The following is a 12,437-nucleotide window of genomic DNA, read 5'->3' on the forward strand; positions in this document are numbered from 1 at the left end:
ATATTTGTCACTAAGCCACCCCACTAACTTGAAAAAGCACCGTTGTTATGTAAACAAAAATGTAACAAAGTTTCATTATTACGTCACAGATACTGAAAAGGGCTGTACGCGCACTGGGTTGATGAAGACAAATGCAACGCCGATATTATTATTACGTCACTGCGCACACTAGGATGAAGTTCGCGTCATTACGCGCATGTGCACAGAGTGACGCCCTGATATGCGCGTTGATCAGGCAACGTGACCATGGTTACGTGTGTACGTACACGTTCGTACATAACAATTCAACAGTGTACAATCTCTGTGCTTCTTTTTATCGAAAGTGTGTTATCACGAAAACTCCCGAAGTTTTCCCACTTTTGCGACTTGAGAGACAGTAAATCGTATTTTGTCAGGTCAGTATTGATTATCTACAATCTTTTACATGAGTATTCCTAATTTTGCTCATAAATTTCAACGGATTTAAGGATTTACAACTACTTAAAAAATACTTTGTACCGTACTGGCATTCCTCAAGGTCAAGTGAAGGTCATTTATTCAACCAGAAGGTCTATACACAATCAATAGGGGGACACTTCATACAGTACCAATAGGCCTTATCATTATCATTCAAATCTTCAATCTTTCTTATATGCAGATATTGAGATCTAGTCTGACTCCTACGCCATGGAGGTGTATTCCAAATCCCCAATTCACGTCCCCGTGCCATGGGAGTTACAGAAGAGGTCACGGTGTTACGATCCGTACCCTTGGGTCCGCGTCCGGGCCACCGCAGGGTTACCCGCGAACAGCTCGCCTGATGTAAGCAAAAACTATACTCCCCACATTCTCTTATTCTATGTCGCATGTTCCAAATAAGCAGAAAAACGTATATACGATAAAGTAAGATTATTATTATTATTATTATTATTATTATTATTATTACACAATTAATTGTATTATTATGTATGCACATTAATTAGAGTCATATTCACTGAAAATATACGAAAAAGTGTTTGATACAATAAAAGTGACGATTGGATAAGATTATAAGACCTATTGTGAACAATGTTACTACAGATAGTGGGTTTACTGTACATGAGCTGTCGTACAGCTGCCCTACTGAGGTTGTGAAGAAGCATCATTATATTCCTACACAGCAGTGTTTCCAGTCTGTAGCGTCATATCAGATTTCCCTTAAAAAGCAGCATCCTGATTCACTTTGAGAACTATTTTTAAAGACGTAGTTTTAAGTTTTGTTGGTGATGGAAAATGAATGAATGAAGACTAAGTGTTATGCAGCCACAGTAAATGGTGGAAATAGATGCAAAGTGAGATTTTTGCATTACTAAGGTCAGATTATTGAATGATAACTTAGTACCGATCCGAGGTACAGGTTTATTGCATTTTACAATCTCTTCATTTCTCATTGTGTGCCAAGCTGGTTGAGACAGCCCGCCGAATTCCATCACAACCAGTGTACCTGGCTGGTAATCTTCTTCTCCAACGGCTGAAAGAGTCCCTTCAAAACAAGGAGCTGAAGGAACAGATTGGTGTACGTAATGCCCCATTTCTTTGATAATCAATTAAGATCCACATGAACACAGGCGTAAGACCCGAGAATACGGTGAACTTACAGTTGTCATACATATCTTTGGAAGACGATGAAAAAAACATAGAGAAGCCCCCACCCCCACAGACACAAACAAAAAAGATATAAATAAAAAGAAAAGATATTTTATTTCGTGAGTTTACGCAAGAACTCACAGTGAGAGCCCGCTCAACGCGCGCGCAGTCATATCGCTTCTTCGCACGTTTTGCACGAGGGGCTAAGTTCCCTCATCGCAGTCTAAATCCAGTTTTATTCGTCCTTTTAACTGTGCATCTTCGCAATATCTTATCATATTGTGGATTGTTATTATTTATAGCTCAGTTAGAGCTGACTTTGCTTCGGAAGTGGATTTTTATTCACGAGATATCGCGGGATGGAAATTCCGCTTTCCGCTCCCCCACAGCATACAGCTAAGCCTGTCGTGGGTGGCACCACTAGTACGAGCGCCCTGCATACAGCTAAGTCTGTCGTGGCGATGGTGACTACAGCCGTGCATCATGAACCCAAGTGTTCGCCGGCTAGTAAGGCTCCAACAAAGAAAGAAGGGAATGGGAAAACCCTTAAAAAACCCACCAAACCGGGCCTAAGTAAGAAGGCAGCTCCCCCTAAAGAGAAGACGGACGCGGAGGTGCTTTCCCGCCTTTCTAAACTCGAATCCATGTTTGAAAAGGTCATGGAAATACTGCCGTCTCAGCCTACTCGTATCCAACAACAGCAACTACGTGCCGGCCATGTTGGCACGGCTTGTACCGCAGAAAACCACGGTGGTGTGCCGTTTGGGGGCATGGATGTGTGTGCTACAGACGATAGTACGCAAGCACGCGGTACGCTGCACGACGACCACGGCGGCAGCAGCTACAGTGGGGATGAATGCGATTTCCCTGCGGCGGCAGCGGGTTACGCACCCGCAGAGCTCACGGGGCGGCCAGTACAAGTGCCATCCTTTGCTGCAAAATTTGCGGTCTCCGCCTGTGTGGGCGACCCTATCAATGACGAATTGGCAAATTCTACGAATTATCTCATCTCCCATTGTCTGGAGGAAAAATCTATGGAAGAGTCAGCGGCAAACTACCCAGCACCGAGCAATTGCCCCAACTTACTAGTCCCTAAAGTCAATCCAGTGATTTGGGATAATGTGACACAGACTACGCGCAGCAGAGACGTTAAGCTGCAGAGAGTACAGACATCTCTTACCCGCGGGCTGTGTGCGTTCCTACAAACTCTTCCTACTGACTTGAACGAGGCGCAACAGGACGCACTCGCTTTACTCTGTAATGCCAATTACGAGATGAATTGCCTGAGAAAGGAGCTGATCAAGCCCGATATGAACGCTGCTTACGCACATCTGTGCAAGCCTACTACGCCCGTGACCGCGTTTCTATTCGGTGATGACTTGGGACAACGTGTAAAAGATCTCAAGGAGGAGAATAGGGCTGCCTTTAGTGTGGTTAAAGGCCAGGCTAAGAGATCTACTCATCAGCCGTACCACCCATACAAGCGCACGGCCAGCGGTGGATTCAGCCGGAAGCAATATCGGAACGCAGGCTGGCTCGCAGCTGGCGATACATCCAGGCCTTTTTTAGGCCAGCAGCAGCGGGGATACAGACATTCAGCCCCGCACACGCAGACTCGCCCACCTCCAGCTCATGCGCACAACCGGGGGCAGAGCTACTCGACAGCAACCCCAGCCAAGCCAAACACTGTGTCACGGAGAAAGTAACTGCACTACCCAAGGAGGTAAGTTGCAGGCCTAGCTCTTGTTGTGGAAATACACAATCTACTCACACTGTACAGTCAGTTTTTGACATTGAACATGTAGATGTTCCATTAGACCTGCCCGTTGGGGGTCGATTGAGGCATTTTAGCAAACAGTGGAATCATATTACCACTGATCCTTTCATACTTGATGCAATTAGCGGTTACAAACTTGAATTTCAAGAGGCGTATAGCCCACCTCACAGAGGTAAACCGCCTTACCACTACAGAGTGGGTAATGCTGAGGAGAGCAAGATTGACATTGAAATTCGAAAACTGGCCGAGAAAGGCGTAATCGAAGAATGCCAGCATGTGGCTGGAGAATTTGTGTCCAATATCTTTACACGCCCAAAGAAAAATGGGGACATACGCCTAATTTTAGATTTATCGGACCTCAATGACAGTCTGAATGTACAGCATTTCAAAATGGATAACATCCATACGGCTACAACCCTAATTTCCCCTGGTTGTTACCTTGCCTCAATCGACCTTCGAGATGCCTACTACTCTGTCCCTGTTCACCCCTCATATCGCAAGTATTTGAGATTTGTCTGGCATGAGAAATGTTGGCAATTTAAGGTACTCCCCAATGGCCTTAGTACAGCGCCTAGGCTCTTCACAAAGCTTATGAAGCCGCTGTTCGCAAAGCTGCGACAGGCAGGCCACCTGGTTGTGGGGTATTTAGATGACACTCTCATAATCGGTGAAACTGAATCACAAGCACTAGAAGCGGTGCAAGCAACCACAAAACTGCTCTCTGACCTTGGTTTTGTCATTCATTCAGAGAAATCTATCCTAGAGCCTCAGCAACGGCTCCAATTTTTGGGGTTTATCTTGGATTCGGAAAGCATGACTATAACGCTCCCGCATGAGAAATGTCAAAATATCAGGGCAGTATGTGCGGAATTGCTAGGGAAACAAAACCCTACTATCAGGCAGGTGGCGCAGGTCATTGGGAAACTGATTGCTACTTTCCCTGCTATTCAATATGGCCCCCTCTTCTATCGTAACCTAGAAAGAGACAAAATTCTTGCACTAAAATCAAGCAAAGGGCATTTTGATCGACCTATGAATTTGTCTGAAGCTTCTAAACAGGAGTTAATGTGGTGGTTCAATAACATTCACTGCCAGTCGGCACCAATTAGTCGAGATCGGCCAGCTTTAGAGCTACGTACTGACGCCAGTGGGCAAGGATGGGGTGCCACTGATTTAAGCAGTGAAACTGGCGGTAGATGGGATGATCAGGAGATAGTGCATGCTCTAAACAATGAAATCAACTATCTTGAAATCTTAGCTGCAGGGCTTGGTTTGAAGTCATTTTGCGGCCACCTGCATGATACACATGTGCTCATTAGAACTGACAACACAACAGCTGTAGCCTACCTGAACAATATGGGAGGCATTAAATCTCGAGCCTGCGACAGGGCAGCACGAGACATTTGGGTTTGGTGTAAGGAAAGGAATATCTGGATCACAGCAGCCTATTTACCAGGTCGTGACAATACAGAAGCAGACAGGAGATCTCGTCATTTTAATGACAGAACAGAATGGATGCTGAATAAGAAAGTTTTTACTGATATCACTAAGAAATGTGGTACTCCCCAAATTGATCTTTTCGCGTCCAGACTCAATAAGCAGCTGCCTGCGTACGTTACGTGGCTGCCTGACCCAGATGCGGTTTCTGTGGATGCATTCACTCTGAATTGGGGTGATCTGTATTTCTACGCATTCCCTCCTTTCTGCCTCATCCCCAAATGTCTCCAAAAAATAGAAAACGACAAGGCACATGGTCTCTTGATTGTCCCAAACTGGCCTACGCAAGCGTGGTTTCCTCGCATGAGGAGAATGCTTAAAGATGAACCACTCTTAATTCCTAGACACAGGAATTTGATTACGCAACCAGTATCTGGGGAACCGCACCCTTTACACGCTTGCCTTGATCTGTTATGTTGCAGGTTTTGAAGCTGCCGTTCGAGAACTCTGGCATGAGCAGCAGAACGGTGGACATCTTGGCAGCATCTTGGAGGGCATCAACCCAAAGACAATATTGTACATATATAAGGAAATGGAGAAAGTTTTGTACACTTAAGAAGGAAAGTCACCTTCATGCCAAGATTAATTTTGTTTTGGAGTTTTTTACACACATGTTTTATGAAGAGAACTTGAGCTATTCAGCTATTAACTCAGCACGGAGTGCACTTGCTACCTTTCTAGTGTTAGAGGATGAACAATTTACTGTCAGCACTCATCCGCTTCTCTCTCGTTTTATGAGAGGTGTGTTCCAGCTCAGGCCCCCAAGGCCGCGGTATTCGGAAATTTGGGACGTGAATATTGTTTTTAGATATTTGAGAAGTCTAGCTCCCGCTAACTCGCTTAGCTTGAAGCAATTAACGATGAAGCTGTGCATGTTACTGGCCTTGATATCCACCCAGAGGGTACAGACTTTGCATTGCCTGAATCTAGACAGCATGATTCTCAAACAATCTATGGTGTCATTCAAAGTTAATGAACATCTTAAGCAGTCTAGACCTGGGAATTTTGGATTGGACGTACTTTTGAAAGCGTACCCCCCAGACAGACGTTTGTGTGTAGTTACATACATTAAGGCCTACCTTCGGAGAACCAAAGAGATCCGAGGAGAGGAAAGTCATCTCTTCATTAGTTTTCGCAAGCCTTTCAAGAGAGTAACGGCACAGACAATTTCTCGATGGATCAAAGAAATCATGACTGGCGCTGGCATTGACACCACAATGTTCAGTGCACATTCAACCCGAGCAGCATCTAGCTCAGCAGCAAACAGGGCGGATGCACCTATTCCTCTGATCCTCGCAAAAGCAGGCTGGTCAAAAGAACGAACATTCCGTAAATTCTACGACAAACCTCTACAAGAAGAGGGACAGTGCCTGTCACAACTCATTGTGAGGGAATAATGACCTCAGACCAAGGTAATTTGAGCTTACATTTTGCTTGCCATTGTGCATGCTTGAGTTTGTTCAGTTGGAACAAATGTGACTTCTGTGCTACAAAATCTCACTGTGAGTTCTTGCGTAAACTCACGAAATAAAATAGAAAGATTAAACGAGAACTTACCTGTTTGAAGTTTGATCTTTATTTTATGAGGGAGTTGGAGAAAGAATTCACAGTCCCTCCTCTCCCTTCCCATGGCATGAATACTATTACAAAATGTATAGATCAACTTCAAGTAAGTTCTCAATCTTTCCACTCTGACAGAAGTCACATCTTGTTGCTACGAAGTATGACTGCGCGCGCGTTGAGCGGGCTCTCACTGTGAATTCTTTCTCCAACTCCCTCATAAAATAAAGATCAAACTTCAAACAGGTAAGTTCTCGTTTAATCTTTCTATTATCCATGATCTTAGTGAAGACGAGACACTATTCTACCATCGTGTAATGAAGCGTCAACCGGCCATTGACTCCACAAGTGTTTATGACTTCAACAAAATGACCTGATGGAATTGAATGTTCATTCTTTGTAATAATAATAATTAAAAAAAAATAATCATGATAATATTAATAGTAATAATGATAATGATAATAATAATAATAATGATAATGATAACAATAATAACAACAAATATAGTATTGATAATGATAATGATAATAATAATAATAATGATAATGATAACAATAATAACAATAATAACAACAAATATAGTATTGATAATGATAATGATAATAATACTAATAATGATACTACTACTACTACCCAATAATGATAATAATAATACAGTGTACTTATAATGCGCCAATTCAACATGACTAGCGTGCTCAAGGCGAAGTAGGAAAAGTGAATTTTTAATTACAAAAATCATTACACACACATGTTCCTTAAATTAAATGAAACAATGATGAAAAAATACATAATATACAATGCTACTGTAAAGCGATTACGAACAATTAGTCTTGATATACTAAAAGTAATATACACGTAATCTTTATTTCTGTGCTATCTGGTACCACTATTATTGACAATAAGCTTGTTCTTTCTTCTCAATTCTAACAGGTTTTGTCCAACAAGGTACGCCTTGCCGAAAGAAAGGCAAAGCGAGCTGAGCGCACAGCCGGTCTCATCGGAGGCATGGCAAACTACTCCCTTCAGAAGGTGGCTCGAGCTCAGGAGAAGTCTCGAAGGGCCGAGGCTAGGGTACGGCAGGAAGAAGATAGGGCGCAACAAGCAGAAGACCGTGCTTGTCGTGCCGAGGAAAGGGCGAGTATCGCTGAGAAACGGTTGACAGCAATGGAGGAGGACATCAGAGGAGCCGAGGACAACGCGCGGCTGATCAGCCAGAAGATCATGGTTGCTGAAGAGATTGCGGTGAAAGCTCAGCAAAGGGTGATATCTGCAGAACAGAAACTAGCTCTGGCAGAAGAAGGCACTAACATCGCAGAGGAGAAATCTCGGCTCGCCGAGGAGAGAGCGAAACGAACCGAAGATAAGCTGAGCATCGCCGAGGAGAAAGTGAGGCAGGCAGAAGAGAAGGCGATCATTGCCGAAGAACGAGCGAGGCAGGTCGAAATAAAGGCGGAAATGGCCGAGGAGAGAGCGAGGAGGGCCCAAGAGGAGGCTCTCATCGTCGGTGAGAGGGCGAAGCAGGCTGAGGAGAAGACGAGACGGTTCATGGACAAGTATCTCGATGCAACATCACAGATCGAGATCTTGAAGATGGAGTTGGCTTTGGCCAAACATAAGAAAGTTCCTTCGAAGGACCATCTTCAGGTAAGTAGGCCCTACTCTGATAGGGTGTTAGAAATAAAAATACAAATGAGAAGATAAATCCGTGGATTATGAAAATCTCTTTACAAAGATGACAACCCAGAATGAATTGAATGAAGTAACAGAGATTCAGATTATTACGATTAATCAAGTTTATGCAGAAATGATCACAAAAAAGCAAATAAATTGCCTCTATTTCCATATCTCCATGAGCACCGAAAGGTGGACTTGTGCGCTATACAAATAACCACTATTCTTCTTCTTCTACATCTTCTTCTACTTCTTGTTCTTCTTCTTCTTATCATTATTATCATTGTCATTATCATTATTATTATTATCATTATGATCATTATCATTATCATCATCATAATTATCATCATCGTTATTATCATTATTATCATTTTCAATCTTCAGGTTGACGTGACTGCCTCCTCTTTGGGTGTTTCTATCTCCCCAACTCTGCCTGCATGGTGAGAAGACTTTGGATATTATTTTAGAATAATTTAAACGCAGTGTTTATAAATGGTTGATAGCCCTTCAATCTGTAATAAGAGGGCAGAATGTAAACTGCAGAAATCACGGAAGATTGAATAAAAAAACATATATATCATAACCCTTTCAGTGTTTCATTCTTTAAAAAACAACACACATTTAAACTAGTGGAATCGATAACAATTTCATGTAAAGATAGATGTCGAGAAAATGTCAAAATCTGTTTCCATAATGCTCTTTGTAAATCAGTACGCCATATCAAGCCGCAGCCTCGTCACCTCCTAGCACCCTCCGATCCCCATCCTCACACGGCTCGTCACCAATCAGTACCACTGGTCATTCGTCACCCAACACCTCTTCTGTTTCAAACTCCCCACCCCCTGTGTAAGATTATCTACCAGTGTTTCTTTTTCTTTTAAGTGTGATTTCTTTTAATAAAGGAATATAATACACGATAAATTCGATACGTTTTCCTTGATAACCAGAATCATTTCACATGACATGATATTGTTTAACAGAACTTCCGCTCTGAAATCATATGTAAAGAGTCGCGATTGCAATACCGCCAAATTTTAACCTCAGTCCATGACAAAAAAAAAGAAAAATTATTTTGATCCGGATAAAAAAATATGATGACAAGTAAGTTAAGCGTCTTCTCTCACATTCTGGAAGTCTTTTCGCCAAGTGCATACAGAAAGAAAAGGAATAGAGTTCTAATAGGACAATTACCCCAGACCCTTACACTAATCCTACTCCTGAACCTAATCCTGACCCCTACCCAAACTCTAACCCTAAACCTAACCCTTACCCTAATCTTTACTCTAACCATATCACTAACCAGTATTTAGCCGGAGATGATTGTCCTGATACGATCCTGCCGTATTCCCCTCCCCTCTCTCTTCTTCCAGACAGAAAGAAAAGGAACCATACCAGTACCTTTATATCCCCCTCTCTCTCTTCTTCTTCTTCCAGACATACGCCCCTTATATCCCCACTACCATCTTCCAGTCAGATGTCGGCAAGCCCCATTCCCAGGTAAGAACGAACTACTAAATCATCAACTTAAGTAGAACGTATGGCATTTATGTTTGATGATTAAACATTTTTAATCAACTTACAAAAGTAAAATTCCTTGACAATTGAAGGTTGACATTGATATTGTGCTTATGATGATAAAACATTTTATCCATAAACTATGAGTCGTTAAGTATTAAGACCACAATGTTACGTCAGCGTGATTATTTTTATATGATTGTAATTCTCCATGACAGGCCTACCAACACTCCATCTCAGGTGGGCACGACGACTGGTGGGGCAGCTGCCAAAAGCAACACCATGGCGAGAGTTTCCTGCCCGCCTGGTGCTGCAGGTGCATCATCTTCATCATCCGCTCCAAGCTCATACGTTTGGACCATAACAGACCTTAAGGACTTCGACCCCGCCAGAGGTTCCATCGTTCTAGGACAGGGGTCCTATGGCACGGTGTACCTCTGTCGGCATCGCGTCACAGATCGACCCATTGCCCTCAAGACCTTCATGCTGCCTTCGTCTATTAACCAGATGACCACGAAGGTAACGTCTCATCCTTGTTTTACCGTTTATTTATATTGCGTTAGAAGTGAATCATGCAAGGTTTCTTTACCAACTTTTTCTTTGTGAGGTCAAAAGTAATTTTTTATGACAATTTGTATGATATAATAGCAATTACCTACAAAGAGTCAAAATAATAGTTTTGGACAGAGTGATTAGTAAACATGTTGGCATAGCAATGATGATGACGACGATAAGAATAGAAAAAAAACATCCAAGGATCCAAGGCAAGGTGTGAACACTACTCTTTATGTTCTTCATCCATCTCAACTTGCTTTACACTTTAGGTAGCTGAGATCCAGGAGGAAGCTACCGTATTGGATTTATTTGGCAGAGAGGCGTGTTTCCCAACGTACCTTGGATGCCTTGAGGTCAGCACTGGGTGTATCGGCCTCGCGATGGAGTTCATCGGTAAGTTGACTAATGTACCTGGGATACTTTGTCATTTCTCATCAAACAAAATAAGTATCAGAGAAAATTAAAGCTATAATTTTAGGACTAGGAACATGAGCACTTGATCGACTGATGTTTGGAACTCAGCTAACAGTCACTAGTTGTGACAGTGACGTATTATGTAGACGTATTATGAAAAAAAAAATCGTTGTACTACCGATTCGTGGTTTTTAGCAGGTACATAGTCCTGCTGTTTTCAATGCATATCACTGAAGAATCTGTGAATTCTAATTGGTGAAATCTTAGGTGAAAGCTTTAAACTTGTCAAGAAAGTATCTTCACAATATTTGTGTCAACTGAAAGACGAATTTCAGCTTAAAACTATTACCAGCGCTTATCTAATTGTTACCAGGTGACGCGATAACGGGAGAGACCGTGACTCTGGACAAGGCCATCCGGGGCGGGGTTCCTACCATCACCCACACCAACTGGCTCCAGCTGGCCTTGGATATCTGCAAAGGGATTGACCTCATTCATCAGAGAGGATATCTGATGAATGATTTGAAAGAGGATAATGTCCTGTTAGACAAGTCCTCTTCAGGTGAGTTCAAGTTCGTCATACCCAAATACTTGGCTAAACACTCTAGTTTTCCTTCTCCTTTTTCTATTACCTTTTTGAATGAAGAAAAGATGTTCTAATCCTTCTAGTAACACATATCTCACACATCGACAGATGTTTACTCAAATGAAAGCACTTTAAGATAATGCATTACACAAGTGAGGTCAAAGATTGTCTTTCATCTACTCATCTTTATAGTTTTGAGCCTTTATTACCGTCCCACCAGTATTCATAGTATCTGTTTCTCTCTCTCCCTCCCCCTTCTATACACAAGCACAAACACACATGGTATTTATTTTCATTTTACCCATGTATGTTCTTCAACAACAGGTCAATGGCGGGCCAGAGTAATAGATCTAGGCTTGGTCTCCCGTCAGTCATGTTCAACGCACTACTGCTTCACGTCCGACGAGAAGGCTCGATATCTCAGGGGCGAGTTATACCAACATATCGCCCCAGAGGTCGCCCTTCAAGATCAGGCTACTGACGTCCATAGCGATGTGTATCAGGTGGGTCGTCTGATGAACATGATGGGGCAAGCTGCTGGTGATGGGAGTCTAATGCTCATTGGTGCGCTCTGCGGTAATCCCAGCCGAGCTTTCCGGCCAGCCCTAGGAGCTGTGGTCCAAGAGCTGGAAAGGATGATATAGGTGATGTGACGCATCGAAACCCGAAAAGATATCAAAATAAGATACCAATATCTCTTTTTGGTGCACAGGTATATTTGAATTCAAACCCATATATTTTGCAAGCAAATACGACAACAGTATTTTTTGGCGTACTCGGTTTACGGATTAAAAATAACAAAACCAGAGATAACGAAGTTTTGTCAACTTTTTAATCTAGAACACCAAAATCACCCTCATATGGAAAAACTTAAGACAGAGTCTAGTCTCGAGCACAAAATCTTACCCTTTGAAGAAATGCTGAAATAAGATATCTTTGATGAAACCGCGTTTGAACAGTGAGTTCAATCAAAATCCAAAGCTGGTTAGTTTACTGCTACAAAATATGCAATGTAAACCTGGCATAGCTCAAAATGTCTTTTCGGATTTCGATGCAAAGGTGAGTATACTTGTATATATTCCTATCATTTTCAAAGCTATTTTTCAAATTTGTGACTTCCTTGAAGCAATGATGGTGCCCAGCAAAAAAAGGCAAACAATGGATAGATATATAAATGAATAAAGGGTACGTGATACCAACCGTCGATGCTGCCTAGTAAAGTCTATATTGCCGACAAACAAATATGTTGTATAGGGC

The 12,437-nt window shown here is 42.3% G+C and overlaps 2 protein-coding genes across 2 annotated transcripts; both read left to right on the top strand.

The window, feature by feature from the left end:
* The first annotated feature begins 666 nt into the window (after positions 1 to 666).
* On the top strand, positions 667 to 5,426 carry LOC139729994 (uncharacterized). The gene is made up of 4 exons (XM_071640914.1): positions 667 to 801; positions 1,421 to 1,534; positions 1,995 to 3,328; positions 5,302 to 5,426. Exons 1-3 carry the CDS (start codon positions 667 to 669, stop codon positions 3,309 to 3,311), a joined length of 1,566 nt encoding a protein of 521 aa, XP_071497015.1. The 3' UTR covers positions 3,312 to 3,328; positions 5,302 to 5,426.
* On the top strand, positions 3,312 to 6,680 carry LOC139730003 (uncharacterized). Its single transcript, XM_071640924.1, has one exon. It carries the CDS (start codon positions 5,293 to 5,295, stop codon positions 6,274 to 6,276), a length of 984 nt encoding a protein of 327 aa, XP_071497025.1. The 5' UTR covers positions 3,312 to 5,292; the 3' UTR covers positions 6,277 to 6,680.
* The last annotated feature ends 5,757 nt before the right edge of the window (positions 6,681 to 12,437 follow it).

The sequence above is a fragment of the Diadema antillarum genome, unplaced genomic scaffold (assembly GCF_040938485.1).
Source record: "Diadema antillarum isolate AM-2024a unplaced genomic scaffold, OU_Dant_1.0 seq00000285_RagTag, whole genome shotgun sequence".
Classification (NCBI taxonomy): domain Eukaryota; kingdom Metazoa; phylum Echinodermata; class Echinoidea; order Diadematoida; family Diadematidae; genus Diadema; species Diadema antillarum.